The sequence below is a fragment of the Pan paniscus genome, chromosome 17 (genome assembly GCF_029289425.2).
Source record: "Pan paniscus chromosome 17, NHGRI_mPanPan1-v2.0_pri, whole genome shotgun sequence".
In the NCBI taxonomy this organism is placed as follows: domain Eukaryota; kingdom Metazoa; phylum Chordata; class Mammalia; order Primates; family Hominidae; genus Pan; species Pan paniscus.
The window spans coordinates 26,399,695-26,416,163 of NC_073266.2; the positions used below are offsets into that span (position 1 = coordinate 26,399,695).

The window sequence follows — 16,469 nt, forward strand, 5'->3', positions numbered from 1 at the left end:
TCCAAGAGAATCAATGAAAAGTGTGTCTGGGCAGGGTAATTTTGAATGACATCATTCAAAGTGCATGTTCCCACTTGCAACTGAGAGAGATCAGTATGTCAAAAGTCTGTACTTGGTAAGAATTTGGCTGCTAAGTTGTGCCATAATTTGTCTTTTGAGCCTTTTTTCCTTTGGGTAAGTTGAGCTCTACATTTTGTCTTGCCATTCATGACAGTAAAAATGTGGTTGTCTGGGGGCTGAACCTCCTTCTGAACAATGATCCAAGATAAAAGTACTAATACCACAATGCTTTTTTATATTCAAGGGAAGAGGAAGTATGTTTCAGTTTTACCGCCTAGATAATTACACGTCATTTGGCACTGCCTTTCAAGATATGTAGAAAACAGAAAATACATGAGTTATGAAGATATCTAGACAAATTTAACATTCTCTATGCCACTTAGTCCTGAACAGAGAATTTTCGGTATACATTGGAGGAAGCTTTTTTTTTTTTTTCTTTTCTCACCCCCGAGACGAGTCTCCCTCTGTTGCCCAGGTTGGAGTATAATGGCGTGATCTCGGCTCACTGCAACCTCCACCTCCTGGCTTCAAGCGATTCCCCTACCTCAGCCTCTCAAGTAGCTGGGGATTACAAGCGTGAGCCACCACGTGAGCCAGGGGAAGTTTTTAAATTTACCACTTTTTAACAATTCCATTTAGGAAAGTTCAGTTGAGCTGTTGGACTTGGACAACTTCACACCTCTCATCTTTGTCCTTGTCATCTAGTCATCTATACCATTAGCTCCTAAGCAGGGACATCATGGGTGCCATGAAGCATTCATGCGTGATGGCATTTCTTTGCTTGTCATTTCTTCATGTGTTTGACATTTCTCCTAGCTCCAAACTGGGCCAGCTACCTTTCCTATGAAATCTAGCAGTAGCTGTGGGATTGACATGGTTGCTCTTTTCATCTTTTTAGATTACCCATTGCTTCTCTCGAAATCCTAGTACATGATTTTTTTTTTTTATCCTATGTGCAGAAATCAGGAAAAAACAAATTCTACAAAGAATTTGAAAGATATTATTTCAGGCCAAGTGTGGTGGCTCATGCCTGTAATCCCAGCACTTTGGGAGGCTGAGGCAGGTGGATCACTTGAGGTCAGGAGTTCAAGACCAGATGGGCCAACATGGTGAAACCCCATCTCTACTAAAAAGACAAAAATTAGCCAGGCACGGTAGCAGGCACCTGTAATCCCAGCTACTTGGGAGGCCGAGGCACAAGAATCGCTTGAATCTGGGAGGTGGAGGTTGCCGTGAGCCAAGGTAGTGCCACTGCACTTCAGCATGGTTGAGAGTGACACTCCATCTCAAGAAAAAAGTCATTTCAATGACTACCTCAGGAGATTCATAGGTATCTGACCCACATCTGAGATGGGATTTGCATTGCATTTTAGCTATGATGAGAACAAAGATTTAATATCTTAGAAGATTAAAAGCATACTGTGATAATATGGAAATCTTGGTGGGAATTCAGTCATTAGTGAGAATGTTTTGCGTTAAGTTCAAACCAGCCTCAATGAAGCTGATGTGAGGGAAGGGAAAGTGAACTCTGAGTAGAGCAGGGACAGAAGGAAGATGCTCCAGTGCAGATCAGGAAGGAGCAGGGGGTGAAATGTTACAAATTCTAGAACTCAGAGAGCTGAAGGTAATTACTTCCTTTTCAAGTTGTGAAACATGTTAACCTGTGGTAAAATACTTATAAGATGATAATTACCATCTAACCGTGTTGAAGTGTACAGTTCAGTTGTGTGAAGTATATTCATGTCTTTTTTTTTTTTTTTTTTTGAGACAGAGTCTCGCTCTGTCACCCAGGCTGAAGTGCAGTGGTGCGATCTCAGCTCACTGCAACCTCTGCCTCCCGGGTTCAAGTGATTCTTCTGCCTCAGCCTCCCAAGTAGCTGGAACTATAGGCACGTGCCACCATGCCCTGCTAATTTTTTGTAATTTTAGTAGAGATGGGTTTCACCGTGTTAGCTAGGATGGTCTCAATCTCCTGATCTCGTGGTCCACCCACCTCGGCTTCCCAAAATGCTGGGATTGCAGGCATGAGCCACCATGCCCGGCCCACCTGGTTAATTTTTAAGCACTAAAATTTGATACTTATTTGTGAATGAAGTAATCTCTTCATTGTATTTTTTTTTTTTTTACTTATGCTGAGCTTTAAATGACAAAGATTCATATAATCCAAGAGAGAAGTATTATTTAGAGGGATTCTTTTACCATGTGATATATAATAAATGCATCCAATGTTATACATCAATTTAAAAAACAAGTAAATAACTTTAAAGAAAAGATAACTACTGGCCAGGTGCAGTGGCTCACACCTGTATTCCCAGCACTTTGGGAGGCCGAGGCAGGTGGATCATGAGGTCAGGAGTTGGAGACCAGCCTGGCCAAGATGGTGAAACCCTGTTTCTACTAAAAATACAAAAATTAGCCGAGTGCGGTGGCGGGCGCCTGTAATCCCAGTTACTCAGTAGCTGAGGCAGGAGAATCGCTTGAACCCGGGAGGCGGAGGTTGCAGTGAGCTGAGATCATGCCACTGCAATCTAGCCTGGGTGACAGAGCAAGACTTTGTCTCAAAACAAAAAGAAAAGATAATTACTTTATACTTAGCTTGTCTTACCCATGAGGGACGGGCTGCATGTGGCCCAGGACAGTTTTGAATGCAGTTCAACACAAATTTGTAAACTTTCTTAAAACATTAGGAGATTTTGGCCAGGTACAGTGGCTCATGCCTGTAATCCCAGCACTTTGGGAGGCTGAGGCAGGCAGATTACCTGAGGTCAGGAGTTCGAGACCACCCTGGCCAACATGGCAAAACCCCATCTCCACAAAAAATACAAAAATTTGCTGAGTGCATTGTCAGGCACCCGTACTCCCAGCTACTCAGGAGGCTGAGGCAGGAGAATCACTTGAACCTGAGAGGCAGAGGTTGCAGTGAGCCGAGAGCACACCACTGCACTCCAGCCTGGGTGACAGAGTGAGACCCCATCTCAAAAACAAAACACCAAACAAAAACAAAAACAAAAAAAATGGCTGGGCACGGTGGCTCACACCTGTAATCCCAGCACTTTGGGAGGCCGAGGCAGGCAGATCGCCTGTCAGGAGTTCAAGGCCAGACTGGCCAACATGGTGAAACCTCATCTCTACTAAAAATACAAAAATTAGTCGGGCATGGTGGCAGAGACCTGTAATCTCAGCTACTTGGGAGGCTGAGGGAGGAGAATGGCTTGAGCCCAGGAGCTGGAGGTTGCAGTGAGCCGAGATTGCACCACTGCACTCCAGCCTGGGCGACTGAGTGGAGCGGAACTCTGTCTCCCCAAAAAAAAAAAAAAAAAGAGTTTTTTTTTTTTAGATCATCAGCTATTGTTAGTGGTAGTGTATGTTATGTGTGGCTCAAGACAACTTTGCTTCTTTTAATATAGGCAGGGAAGTCAAAAGATTGGATATCCCTGCTTTATACCAAGAAAGACAACACCCCACATTTGCAATGCCTAAAAACACTACCAGCCATCTGAAAAACATGAGACTTCTAACTTCTGTTCTTTTTTGTATCAGTGGAATCCCACGGTGATATCTGAGGGATGTGGTTACCTTTTGGAGGAGGTGGACGGTTTCTAAGGATGATTCTTCTGAGTGAAATATTGTTGGTGTCATTGACCTTTTCATTATTTCAACTATTATTATTCCAGGTTATCAATGATCTGGCTGAGTATCGTCATCGTGAGACTGACTTTGGTGGAAGTCCTTGGATAATTGGAAGTCCTTGGATAATTAACATTATTGAGTTTCTGAGACATTACACGTTTACCATTCTCTTCTGCACAAATTACCTTTGTGTGAGTATCCTAACTTTCTGTAGAGGTATACTTGTAATCACAAATAAGAATAAATTATATAAAACAATTCACATTTCTGGACTTCATTATGAATATGTGGTTTTACCCAAAAAATCAGGGAAATGATTTATTAGCATAAGAATTATGAAAATATCTGCCATTTACATTATGAAAATTAAATAGGTCAGTGTTTGTTTAATAGAATGTCAACAGAGCTTTTGGTCAAAAATAAGTTTTTTTAACCTTTATGCTATTTATCACAAATGGAGTATGAGGTTTCATCACTTAAATAGGAAATTCTTTCAAAACTCTTCTGCTTTATAGTTCTATCGTATGGGTGGAAGGAAAGCTTCCAATGTCCTCTCTGAAGATTCACTGCAGAAATGAGCTGACAACAGACAGCTTAACAGGAAAAGAAAAACATAGAGCAGGCATAAACATGGGAACCAGCTGAAAAATGGGACTGCTAGAAGGGCCAGATGGTTGATGCTTAAAGAGCACCCTCTTCTGAGGGGAGAGGGAGATAGATGGAGATGTAGGCCATTTAGAGGGGCAGCAAATGATTTTTAGGGGAAATGAAAGAGGCCAAGGAACAAACAATTGGCCTGAGACAAAGTTCCTCCGAGGTCATAGGGACGAGGTGACAAACTGCCGGAAGGTGAAGGGCAGAACTGCACTGCGTCTCGTGATGCAGAGAAAGCCCCAGAGAATCTCTTAGAACTGCCCTCCAAGAGAATCAATGAAAAGTGTGTCTGGGCAGGGTAATTTTGAATGACATCATTCAAAGTGCATGTTCCCACTTGCAACTGAGAGAGATCAGTATGTCAAAAGTCTGTACTTGGTAAGAATTTGGCTGCTAAGTTGTGCCATAATTTGTCTTTTGAGCCTTTTTTCCTTTGGGTAAGTTGAGCTCTACATTTTGTCTTGCCATTCATGACAGTAAAAATGTGGTTGTCTGGGGGCTGAACCTCCTTCTGAACAATGATCCAAGATAAAAGTACTAATACCACAATGCTTTTTTATATTCAAGGGAAGAGGAAGTATGTTTCAGTTTTACCGCCTAGATAATTACACGTCATTTGGCACTGCCTTTCAAGATATGTAGAAAACAGAAAATACATGAGTTATGAAGATATCTAGACAAATTTAACATTCTCTATGCCACTTAGTCCTGAACAGAGAATTTTCGGTATACATTGGAGGAAGCTTTTTTTTTTTTTTCTTTTCTCACCCCCGAGACGAGTCTCCCTCTGTTGCCCAGGTTGGAGTATAATGGCGTGATCTCGGCTCACTGCAACCTCCACCTCCTGGCTTCAAGCGATTCCCCTACCTCAGCCTCTCAAGTAGCTGGGATTACAGATGCCCACCACCATGCCCAGCAAATTTTTGTATTTTTAGTAGAGTCGGGGTTTTACCATGTTGGCCAGGCTAGTCTCAAAACCCGACCTCAAATGATCCACCCGCCTCAGCCTCCCAAAGTGCTGGGATTACAAGCGTGAGCCACCACGTGAGCCAGGGGAAGTTTTTAAATTTACCACTTTTTAACAATTCCATTTAGGAAAGTTCAGTTGAGCTGTTGGACTTGGACAACTTCACACCTCTCATCTTTGTCCTTGTCATCTAGTCATCTATACCATTAGCTCCTAAGCAGGGACATCATGGGTGCCATGAAGCATTCATGCGTGATGGCATTTCTTTGCTTGTCATTTCTTCATGTGTTTGACATTTCTCCTAGCTCCAAACTGGGCCAGCTACCTTTCCTATGAAATCTAGCAGTAGCTGTGGGATTGACGTGGTTGCTCTTTTCATCTTTTTAGATTACCCATTGCTTCTCTCGAAATCCTAGTACATGATTTTTTTTTTTATCCTATGTGCAGAAATCAGGAAAAAACAAATTCTACAAAGAATTTGAAAGATATTATTTCAGGCCAGGTGTGGTGGCTCATGCCTGTAATCCCAGCACTTTGGGAGGCTGAGGCAGGTGGATCACTTGAGGTCAGGAGTTCAAGACCAGATGGGCCAACATGGTGAAACCCCATCTCTACTAAAAAGACAAAAATTAGCCAGGCACGGTAGCAGGCACCTGTAATCCCAGCTACTTGGGAGGCCGAGGCACAAGAATCGCTTGAATCTGGGAGGTGGAGGTTGCCGTGAGCCAAGGTAGTGCCACTGCACTTCAGCATGGTTGAGAGTGACACTCCATCTCAAGAAAAAAGTCATTTCAATGACTACCTCAGGAGATTCATAGGTATCTGACCCACATCTGAGATGGGATTTGCATTGCATTTTAGCTATGATGAGAACAAAGATTTAATATCTTAGAAGATTAAAAGCATACTGTGATAATATGGAAATCTTGGTGGGAATTCAGTCATTAGTGAGAATGTTTTGCGTTAAGTTCAAACCAGCCTCAATGAAGCTGATGTGAGGGAAGGGAAAGTGAACTCTGAGTAGAGCAGGGACAGAAGGAAGATGCTCCAGTGCAGATCAGGAAGGAGCAGGGGGTGAAATGTTACAAATTCTAGAACTCAGAGAGCTGAAGGTAATTACTTCCTTTTCAAGTTGTGAAACATGTTAACCTGTGGTAAAATACTTATAAGATGATAATTACCATCTAACCGTGTTGTAGTGTACAGTTCAGTTGTGTGAAGTATATTCATGTCATTTTTTTTTTTTTTTTTTTGAGACGGAGTCTCACTCTGTCACCAGGCTGGAGTGCAGTGGTGGGATCTTGGCTCACTGCAACCTCTGCCTCCTGGGTTCAAGCAGTTCTCCTGCCTCAGCCTCCCGAGTAGCTGGGACTACAGGCGTGCATCACCATGCTCAGCTAATTTTTATATTTTTAGTAGAGACGGGGTTTCACCATGTTGCCCAAGATGGTCTCCATCTCTTGACCTTGTGATTCACCCGCCTCGGCCTCCCAAAGTGCTGGGATTACAGGCGTGAGCTACCGCACCTGGCCTATTTTTTTTTTTTTTTGAGACAGAGTTTCAATTTTGTTGCCCAGGTTGGAGTGCAATGGCACAATCTCAGCTCACCACAACCTTTTCCTGCTGGGTTCAAGTGATTCTCCTGCCTCAGCCTCCCGACTAGCTGGGATTACAGGCATGCACCACCATGCCTGGCTAATTTTGTATTTTTCGCAGAGACAGCGTTTCTCCATGTTGGTGAGGCTGGTCTCAAACTCCCGACCTCAGGTGATCCGCCTGCCTCGGCCTCCCAAAGTCCTGGGATTACAGGAGTGAGCCACCGTGCCAGCCTCATGTCATTTTTGTGTGTGTGTGTGTGTGTGTGTGTGACAGAGTCTCATTCTGTCGCTCAGGCTGGAGTGCAGTGGTGTGATCTGGGCTCACTGCAACCTCCGCCTCCCAGCTTCAAATGGTTCTCTGCCTCAGCCTCCTGAGTAGCTCGGATTACAGGCGCCCGCTGCCATGCCCGGCTAATTTTTGTATTTTTAGTAGAGACGGGGTTTCACCATCTTGGCCAGGCTGGTCTTGAACTCCTGACCCCGTGATCCACCTGCCTCGGCCTCCCAAAGTACTGGGATTATACGCATGAGCCACCGTGCCCAGCCGTCATTCTTATATTATTATTTCCTAGGTGTCTTTCCTGAAGACTATCTTCCGGTCTCTAAATGGACATGATGGATCCACGGATGTACAGCAGAGAGCCTGGAGATCCAACCGCAGTAGACAGGAAGGTATGGCTCTGTTGGAGTCCCCATAGTGTGGAAATGAGTTTGCCCTGGAAAGGGAAAGAACAGCTTCTTGACCTCAGGTTTCTCACCTTCTCCTCTCCTCACTCTCACCAAGGGCTGAGGTCCATTTGTATGCACACAAAGAAAAGAGTTTCTTCCTTTCCAGGAAATAAAATTGGCCTGAAAGACCTTGTGACTTTATGGAGATATGCGGAAACAAAAGTTAGAACTAAACTCCATAAGATGAAGGTGACAACAAAAATCAACCATCACGACAAAATCAATGGAAAGAGGAAGACCGCCAAAAAACAGTAAGATGTGCCTTGACACAAATACTGTTGTATGAACCATGTGCCAATCAAAGTAGACAACTGTAAAGTCCTTGAGAATATTTTCTACAATATTTGTGGCAAATTCGGTGGGCTCAAAATTGAGTTTGTCCTTTCTGCTTCATTAGTTTCAGCTGTATGATTCCTTTCCCTTCCTACATTCTTGTTTGTAATTTTTTCGGGGGAAGAGGAGTTGCTAGTACTGGCATTGGTTTTCCTTTCTCTCTCTCTTTTTTTTTTTTTTCCTGAGATGGAGCTTTGCTCTTGTTGCCCAGGCTGTAGTGCAATGGCACAATCTCAGCTCACTGCCTTTTGGGTTCAAGCAATTCTCCTGCCTCAGCCTCCCAAGTAGCTGGGATTACAGGTGCCCACCACCACGCCCAGCTAATTTTTGTATTTTTACTAGAGATGGGGTTTCACCATGTTGTCCAGGCTGGTCTTGAACTTCTGACCTCAGGCAATCCACCCGCCTCAGCCTCCCAAAGTGCTGGGATTAGAGGTGTGAGCCACCACACCCAGCCTTTTTTTTTTTTTTTTTTTAAATTTTGAGATAGAGTCTCGCTCTGTCGCCCAGGCTGGAGTGCTATGGTGCAATCTTGGCTCACTGCAACCTCTGCCTCCCAGTTTGAAGCAATTCTGCCTCAGCTTCCTGAGTAGCTTGGATTACAGGTGTGTGCCACCACATTCGGCCAATTTTTTTTTTTTTTTTTTTTTTTTTTTTTTTTTGAGACAGAGTCTCACTCTGTCACCCAGGCTAGAGTGCAGTGGCATGATCTTGGCTCACTGCAACCTCCGCCTCCCAGGTTCAAGCTATTCTTATCCCTCAGCCTCTTGAGTAGCTGGGACTACAGGCATATGCCACCATGCCCGGATAATTTTTGTATTTTTACTAGAGGCGGGGTTTCACCATATTGGCCAAGCTGGTCTAGAACTCCTGACATCATGATCTGCACACCTCAGCCTCCCAATGTGCTGGGATTACAGGCGTGAGCCACCGTGCCCAGCCCAATTTTTGTATTTTTAGTAGAGACAGGGGTTCACCATGTTGGCCAGGCTAGTCTTGAACTCCTGACCTCAGGTGATCTGCCTACCTCAGCCTCCCAGTGTGAGCCACCGCACCCAGCCTGGATTGTTGAATTCAATGCTTGGGTCACCTCCAGATTCATTTTCACAGTCTTTCATGTTTTGGTCATATTACATTGTATTTTGCTGCCATATGACTGATCTCTTTTTGTTAAATGTGAGATACTTGTTAAAAAATATTTAGCAATGAATTGAGGCCTAGTGGCATGTTATCTTGCTGCAGAAGAGATGGGAGTCTACTTCCTGGGGATGGTCAGGGGTCCTCCATACAGGCTGCAATTGAGGTTGTCAGTGCAGGCTCAGTCCCTACAAAGGCCAGGGTATTTCCTGTCCACCTCTATTCTGATGTGTGACTCTTCTGGGTCTCAACCAGAGCCAGTGGACTTCAGTATGGGTCGCTTTCATTGGCAGACCCTCAATCCACTTGTTTTCCATCTAATCCCACGCATGTGTGCAAAAACTGCTCTGCTTCTTTGCATCTCAGTAGTTCCTTCTGGAATTCAGCAATGAAACTCAGGGAAATGGGTTCCAAATGCGAGGCTGACTTTCGTCCTGGGTTTCTTTCTTCTCCATCTTCACCTCATGTCTGTTTACTGCCATGTTAGCAATTTGATGTATTCAATCATGGGTTTTATATTCTGTTTGGTGTCCCCCATTGTTCTCATCGGAGATCAGAAGCTTCAGATGCACTTATGTCAACTCAAGAGTAGAATGCTTCCTTAGCTTCCCTCCAGAGTCAGGTTTTGTGTTTCTAGTTTCCAAGCGCACAGCAGGAGTAGTGATGTCCTCACTGGCTTCTCATTTGCATTAAACTGTGAGCTTCTTTAGCATGGGGACAGGACCCTGCTCCCATTGCATTCTCAGCACCTCACCACACACTCCTTGTTGGAGGCCACGCCAGACAGCATGTGCTGAAGGATGCCCTGTGGTCAGAAACAAGTTCATTAACTTTCTCTTTGAAGTGTTTTCGTCCCTGTTTCCTAGCATTCTGGGAATTTTACACATCCTTCCTATAAAACCAAGTATCAGGTGAGATCCTTAGGATCAGGACCATGAATCAAGTGGTGTGAGGGCAACACAGCAAACTTACTCTTTTTAGGCCATTTCCTTTTTCTGCCCTCAATCTCTGTGAACTGAACCTTGTTAAAGTCAGTCAACACCAGGGTGGATGGTTTGCAGTTGTCACCTATTTTCAGGACATAACACCCTGACTTAGGAGCCATTCCGATCATTTCTAATTCAATAGATGCGCCCAGCATTCAGATTGCCTTTTCTCTCAACCAGGATCTTTAAAGTCGATGACAAGAGTTCCAGTCCTGAATCATGGCAAAGTGCAATAGTGAACTGCGGGGTTAATGACACCATATTCTGGAAGGATCTCTCTATGGCTGATGGTCTCAGTTCCAGCATCAGCCTCTGACTGAGAATCAGGTCTCACACAGGAGGAGTCAGATGAGGAGCAATCCTCTGCTTCCGATGGAGTTAGTTGTGATGAGTTGGTGAGGTCTGGTTTTTCACACTGAACTAAAATGGTCTTTCGCTGTGTCAAGCACAAGACTGACCCCAGAGACACACATAGTGCACCTCATAGAAGCTTTTAATAGTCTTTATATTTACTAAAGAATAGGACTAACTATGGAACGATGAAGATGAGCTGGAAATACAGGTGACTTGCCAGCAGGCCAGAGTGTGATTTTTTTTTTTTGTCCCTCAATGGGAGGTGTCCATTCTCCCTTCGGTTGTGAGAATCAGTTGGTTCATTTATGGGAAGGTTGCAGGGGGGATCTTTGAATCACAGCCTTCAGATGCCAGAAGGGCAGAGGGAATCCCACATGGGCTGGTGGATCATGTGTGTGCATTTCTCTCCCTTCTAACCTGAGGAAACTAGGCATGAAAGAATGTGAGCACGCAGAAAAGGAGAGGCAGGTATCAGAGGCAGAGGAAAATGGGAAATTGGATATGAAAGAAATACACACCTACAAGTGAGTTCAGAAACTGAACCCCACCGTCTTGGGAAACGCCCATTGGAGTGTTGTTTTTAAACTTTGTACAATGTTTAGACCCAGTAAATGCAGAAATAGAAACAAATGGTCAGAAGACATATCGTCAGAGAGAGAGAGAGTTCACAAAACAGAAAACAAAGTACCTTAATATTTACCAATGACCAAAAGATGTGAAGCAGCAAAACGTCTCCTGACCCCATTGCCAGCTAGACTGTGTGGAAACTCGGTTCATACCAGCCATTCTAGGGGTGGGGTGAGTTGTTGTCATCCTTAGGAAAGTGTGTTGTTGTAAGATCAACCACATCCTTCAAAACGACTATGCCTGTTTATAAGCCCAGCTGTTTCTGCCCTGTGAAACAAGGTAAGGATATTAATACAAAGAGAATACAGCTTTATGATAAAAGATGCTCAATGAAGGATGAATTAGGGATATACTGAGAATGGGGAAGGAAACTATCATCTCAGAAGTCAGCAGGCAGTAAGCAAGAGGAGGAATCAATATAGCAACGGTTTGGATCAGACCGTACAGTTTTTTTGTTTTCGTTTTTGTTTTTGTTTTTCTGAGATGGAGTCTCGCTGTGTCACCCAGGCTGGAGTGCAATGACGTGATCTTGGCTCACTGCAACCTCCGCCTCCCAGGTTCAAGTGATTCCCCTGCCTCAGCCTCCCGAGTAGCTGGGATTACAGGGGCCTGCCACCACGCCCCGCTAATCTTTTGTATTTTTAGTAGAGACGGGGTTTCACCGTATTAGCCAGTATGGTCTCAATCTCCTGACCTCGTGATCCATCCGCCTCGCCCTCCCAGAGTGCTGGGACTACAGGCGTCAGCCACCGCGACCGGCTCAGACTGTACTCTTATAGCCATCTGAAATACGTTTTCTAGGTAGAGATAGATTGTGTAAGGGTACAATTGTGAGGATAACAGAAACGTGGCAGATTATTTAAAATCATCCTGAAAGTGGTGCTTTATCTGATGAAAGTGATTGTAATCCATAGGAAAATGTTTCAACGTGCCCAAGAGTTGCGGCGGCGGGCAGAAGACTACCACAAATGCAAAGTAAGGAGCTTCCTCCCCGCAGTTGCAGGATAGTTCAGTGCTGATGCAGATGATGCCACGACCCTTAGACTCTCTCAACATTCAATTTCTCATGTGTTGGCTTTTTCAGATCCCCCCTTCTGCAAGAAAGCCTCTTTGCAACTGGGTAAGTTTATTTGTTTTCCTTGCTTTTGGACATAGTCTGCCAAGTCAGGACATGGATACATTTTTCTCCCTACAGCTCTGTGCTCAAGCCCTGCAGAGGGAGATGGCAGAGAGAAAGGCTGCCTACAAGCATCACAGTCCCATCCCTGTTGGTAACCGTGTTGTGCAAAAACATCTTCATCCCCACCCAGTGGGGCCCCTGATCTAATATTCAAAGTGTCAGAGGTTCCATATTTGTAATAGCAAATGGGCCCTGACTGTAAATTAGTGAAGAGTGAATGTAACTTATTACCCACAGGGACAATTCCAAATGAAGGCCTTAAATGATGCTCAGCTAAGCTGGTTCTTACGTGGCCTCTGTACCTTCAAAAGCTGCCGAGTCCTATGATTACACGTGATGGGACTTGTACACTTGAAGTGAAACACAGTTTTAAAACTTGCTTTGTTTAGAATTCCCACCTCATTTTTCCGTGGACAAAAGTATTCTTTATGTCCTAGTGCACTTACAATTTGGTATTACCTGGGAGTGAAAAGAAATATTACAGCCATGCCTAACTGACTTCTTGAAGTAAGATTGTTCTGTCAGAAAACCCCCTCCCAGTTCCCCTGCAGCTCTTCAGGAATCCACATCTCTCCAGAGCTCTTTGTTCTCATGGGTGGCACCTCCAGAGTGAAGAAGATCCTTTGTCAAGAAGGGAAACAGAGGGGAAATGAGAAGGTCCTGCAGGCAGAGCTGGAATCAACTTCCACTCTGCCTCTTGCAAGCTGTGTGACCCTGGGCACAATTTCTCCTTCCTCTGGAAACCTCTGTTTTCTTAGATTTGGAGCAGGGTGGTCACACTGACCTTGCAGAGTTCTGAGAATCAGAGACAGAACATAAAAGGCCTGGAAAACATTCTCCAAAAAGAAGCTGCAACATGTGTGGACAATGGGCTTTTCATGCCTCTCTTACTGTCTGTTGACCTGGTGCAAGAAACATGCTCTGGTGATGGCTGTGAGGGAGGAATGAGGATAGACATAGACACTCCTGTGTCTCAAACATGCTTCTTTATTACTCTGTTATGACTCTGTCTTCCCTGGGGCAGGACCCCAGCCTGCCTACATTTGCAGACAGACACAGTGGCATGTGGAGACAACAGTGTGTCCCAATGACTTTTCTTTACTCCCCAGCTGTCGGCAGTACTCAGTGGAAGGGTGATATTATGACACTGATACTGCTATTTTGAAACCTGTAGGATGGAAAGGTGCAAAAATCTATCACCAGCAACAGAAGGTGCAGACCGTGTTGGTGGCGGTAATTTTGTCCATCAAATGAATATGTGTGAAAACATTCCCTTCTTCGGCCCTACAGGTCAGAATGGCGGCAGCGGAGCATCGTCATTCTTCAGGATTGCCCTACTGGCCCTACCTCACAGCTGAAACTTTAAAAAACTGGATGGGCCGCCAGCCACCTCCTCCAACTCAACAACATTCTATAACTGATAACTCCCTGAGCCTCAAGACACCTCCCGAATGTCTCCTTCGTCCCCTTCCACCCTCAGTGGATGATAATATCAAGGAGTGTCCTCTTGCTCCTCTTCCACCCTCTCCTCTTCCACCCTCAGTGAATGATAATCTCAAGGAGTGTCTCCTTATACCGCTTCCACCCTCTCCTCTTCCACCCTCAGTGGATGATAATCTCGAGTGTCTCCTTGTACCGCTTCCACCCTCTCCTCTTCCACCCTCAGTGGGTGATAATCTCAAGACTCCTCCCTTAGCTACTCAGGAGGCCGAGGCGGAAAAACCACCCAAACCCAAGAGGTGGAGGGTGGATGAGGTGGAACAACCACCCAAGCCCAAGAGGCAGAGGGAGGCCAAGGCGACCTGGGCAATAAGAATAAATCCGTGGGTCGAAAAAAAGAAAAAAATCAAAAAATAAAACAAAACCCACACTCCAAAAACAAACTAACAAAGAATAAATAAATAACATAAAAATAAAATAAATACTGCAGTCCTTATGTTATTGCTTTGTTTCAATATCCGGTATGATTGCCTGAGGGACCTGAGGTTTTTAATTGTAGGGTTTTTTTTTTAATCTTTAGAAGTGGTTGGTTATGTAAAATATTATTATTATTATTATTATTTTGAGACTGGGTTTTGCTCTGTCACCCAGGCTGGAGTGCAGTGGCTCGATCACAGCTCACTGCAGCCTCAACCTCCTGGGCTTCAAGCAATCCTCCTGCCTCAGCCTCCCAAGTAGCTGGGATCACAGATGTGTGCCACCACGCCTGGCCAATGTTAAAAAATCCTTTAACTTTTTTTGTAGAGATGCACTCCTGGACTCAAGCGATCCTCCTACTGGTCCCGACCACCAGCCTCTTTCTGATAAACATTTACACTGTTTATTATCTGATGCCATTTCTACCTTCTTCCTTGTCATCCAGACATCAAAGAATTAGGTTTCTTCAGGGTTTTCTTTTTCAAGTCCTCATTGTTAAAGATCACTCACATTAGGGCCAGACACCATGACTCATGCCTGTAATCCCAGCACTTTGGGAGACCAAGGCGGGCAGAGCACTTGAGGTGGGGAGTTTGAGACCAGCCCGGCCAACTTGGTGAAACCCCACCTCTACTGAAAAAAATACAAAAATTAGCTGGGCATGATGGTGCATGGCTGTAGTCCCAGCCACTTGGGAGGCTGAGGCATGAGAATCGCTTGAACCCAGGAGGCAGAGGTTGTAGTGAGCCAAGATCACATCAGCACACTCTAGCCTGGGTGACAGAGCGAGACTCTGACTCAAAAAATAAATAAAATAAATATCACTTACATTAGATATACCCAAGGGGTGGTCTATAGAGACTTGGAAGCAGTGGTTATTGCAACAGGGGCACGGAAGTCATCTGGCTATGCCAGGGTGCCCAGGGGATACTCGGGGTGGGTGGCATGGTGCTGCTGGGCTCTCACCGCACAGGACGTTCTGATTGACGCACTGCCAGGAGTAGCGCTCTGTCTTGGGGCTGCAGCCGGCCTCCTCAGCTCGAGTGTAACAACAGTCGTGGCCATGGCAGCACCCGCGGATGTCACATGGGCAGGACAGCAGGTGGGTGAAGCTCTCTCCTGGCCCTCCTCTCTTGCCAGGACCATGGGTGACTGAAGACCCCCAGGGAGGCACAGCATCCTCTTATCTAAGTTTTTTTTTTTTTTAAGGGACAGGGCCTTTCTCTGTCGCCCAGGCTGGACTGCAGAGGCACAATCATAGCTCACGGCAGCCTTGAACTCCTGGGCTCAAGCGATCCTCCCACTTCAGTGTCCCAAGTAGCTGAGACTACAGGCACACGCCAGCATGCCCGGCTGGTTTTTTAATTTGTATTTCCTTTGAGACAGCGTATCTCTCTGTCGCTCAGGCTGGAGTGCAATGGCTCAATCAGCTCACTTTAGCCTTGAACTCCCGGGCTCAAGTGATACCGCCACCTCAACCTCCCAAGTCTGCTACTACAGGAACACAAACTCCTTTTTTAAATTTTTTGTGGATATGGGGTCTCACTATGTTGCCTAGGCTGGTCTCGAACTCCCAGGCTCAAGCAGTCCTCCTACCTCAGCCTCCCCAAATGCTGGGATTACAGGTGGGAGCTACTGTATGCCTGGCCTTATCTAAGCTGTTCCCCTGAAAATCCCCGACTTGGGTAATGATTCCATTGGCCCCACCATGCCCTGTCCTGCCTTCCTGGCTGTGCCCAAGCTTGGTGCCTGCCTGCCTGCCTGCCTCACTCTCTGGGTCTCGAGCTCCTGTGACACATGACTCCTCTCTCTTCCGGGAGTGATCCAAGCCGTGCCACTTCCTGACTTTGCCCACACTGTACCCTCTGCCTGGGGCAACTTCATGTCTGCCCATTGACCCTTAGGCCTCAGCCCAGGCACAAGCCCCTGCCTCCGGAGGTCATCCAGGCCTCACCAGGCTACACCCTCTCGTAAAATTGGATTCCCTCCCTTCAGGGCAGGTTTATAATGAAATCCTCCTCAGAGGCCAGGTGCGGTGACACCCATCTGTAATCCCAGCACTTTGGGAGGCTGAGGTGGGAGGATCACTTGAGGCCAGGGGGTCGAGACCAGCCTGGGCAACATAAGAGAGACTCTTGTCTCTCTTGTCTCTATAACAAATTTAAAAATTAGCTCACCAGGCCAGGCTCAGTGGCTCATGCCTGTAATCCCAACACTTTGAGAGGCCGAGGCAGGTGGATCACGAGGTCAGGAGTTCGAGAGCAGCCTGACCAACACGGTGAAACCCTGTCTCTACT

At 45.5% G+C, this 16,469-nt stretch overlaps 1 protein-coding gene across 3 annotated transcripts in view; it reads left to right on the top strand.

The window, feature by feature from the left end:
- The window catches only part of LOC117977778 (nuclear pore complex-interacting protein family member B8-like), a 79,318-nt gene extending 65,206 nt beyond the window's left edge, over positions 1-14,112 (top strand). For 2 of the 3 annotated variants that reach the window (XM_063597177.1, XM_063597178.1), the window contains 6 exons: positions 3,735-3,881; positions 7,482-7,581; positions 7,745-7,889; positions 11,990-12,050; positions 12,160-12,195; positions 13,546-14,112. In XM_063597177.1, the coding sequence (XP_063453247.1) occupies positions 3,735-3,881; positions 7,482-7,581; positions 7,745-7,889; positions 11,990-12,050; positions 12,160-12,195; positions 13,546-14,112 (1,056 nt within the window). Of the gene's footprint in view, positions 1-3,734; positions 3,882-7,481; positions 7,582-7,744; positions 7,890-10,013; positions 10,020-10,870; positions 10,973-11,989; positions 12,051-12,159; positions 12,196-13,545 lie in introns of all 3 variants that reach the window. The other variant, XM_063597179.1, reaches the window with a different exon arrangement.
- The last annotated feature ends 2,357 nt before the right edge of the window (positions 14,113-16,469 follow it).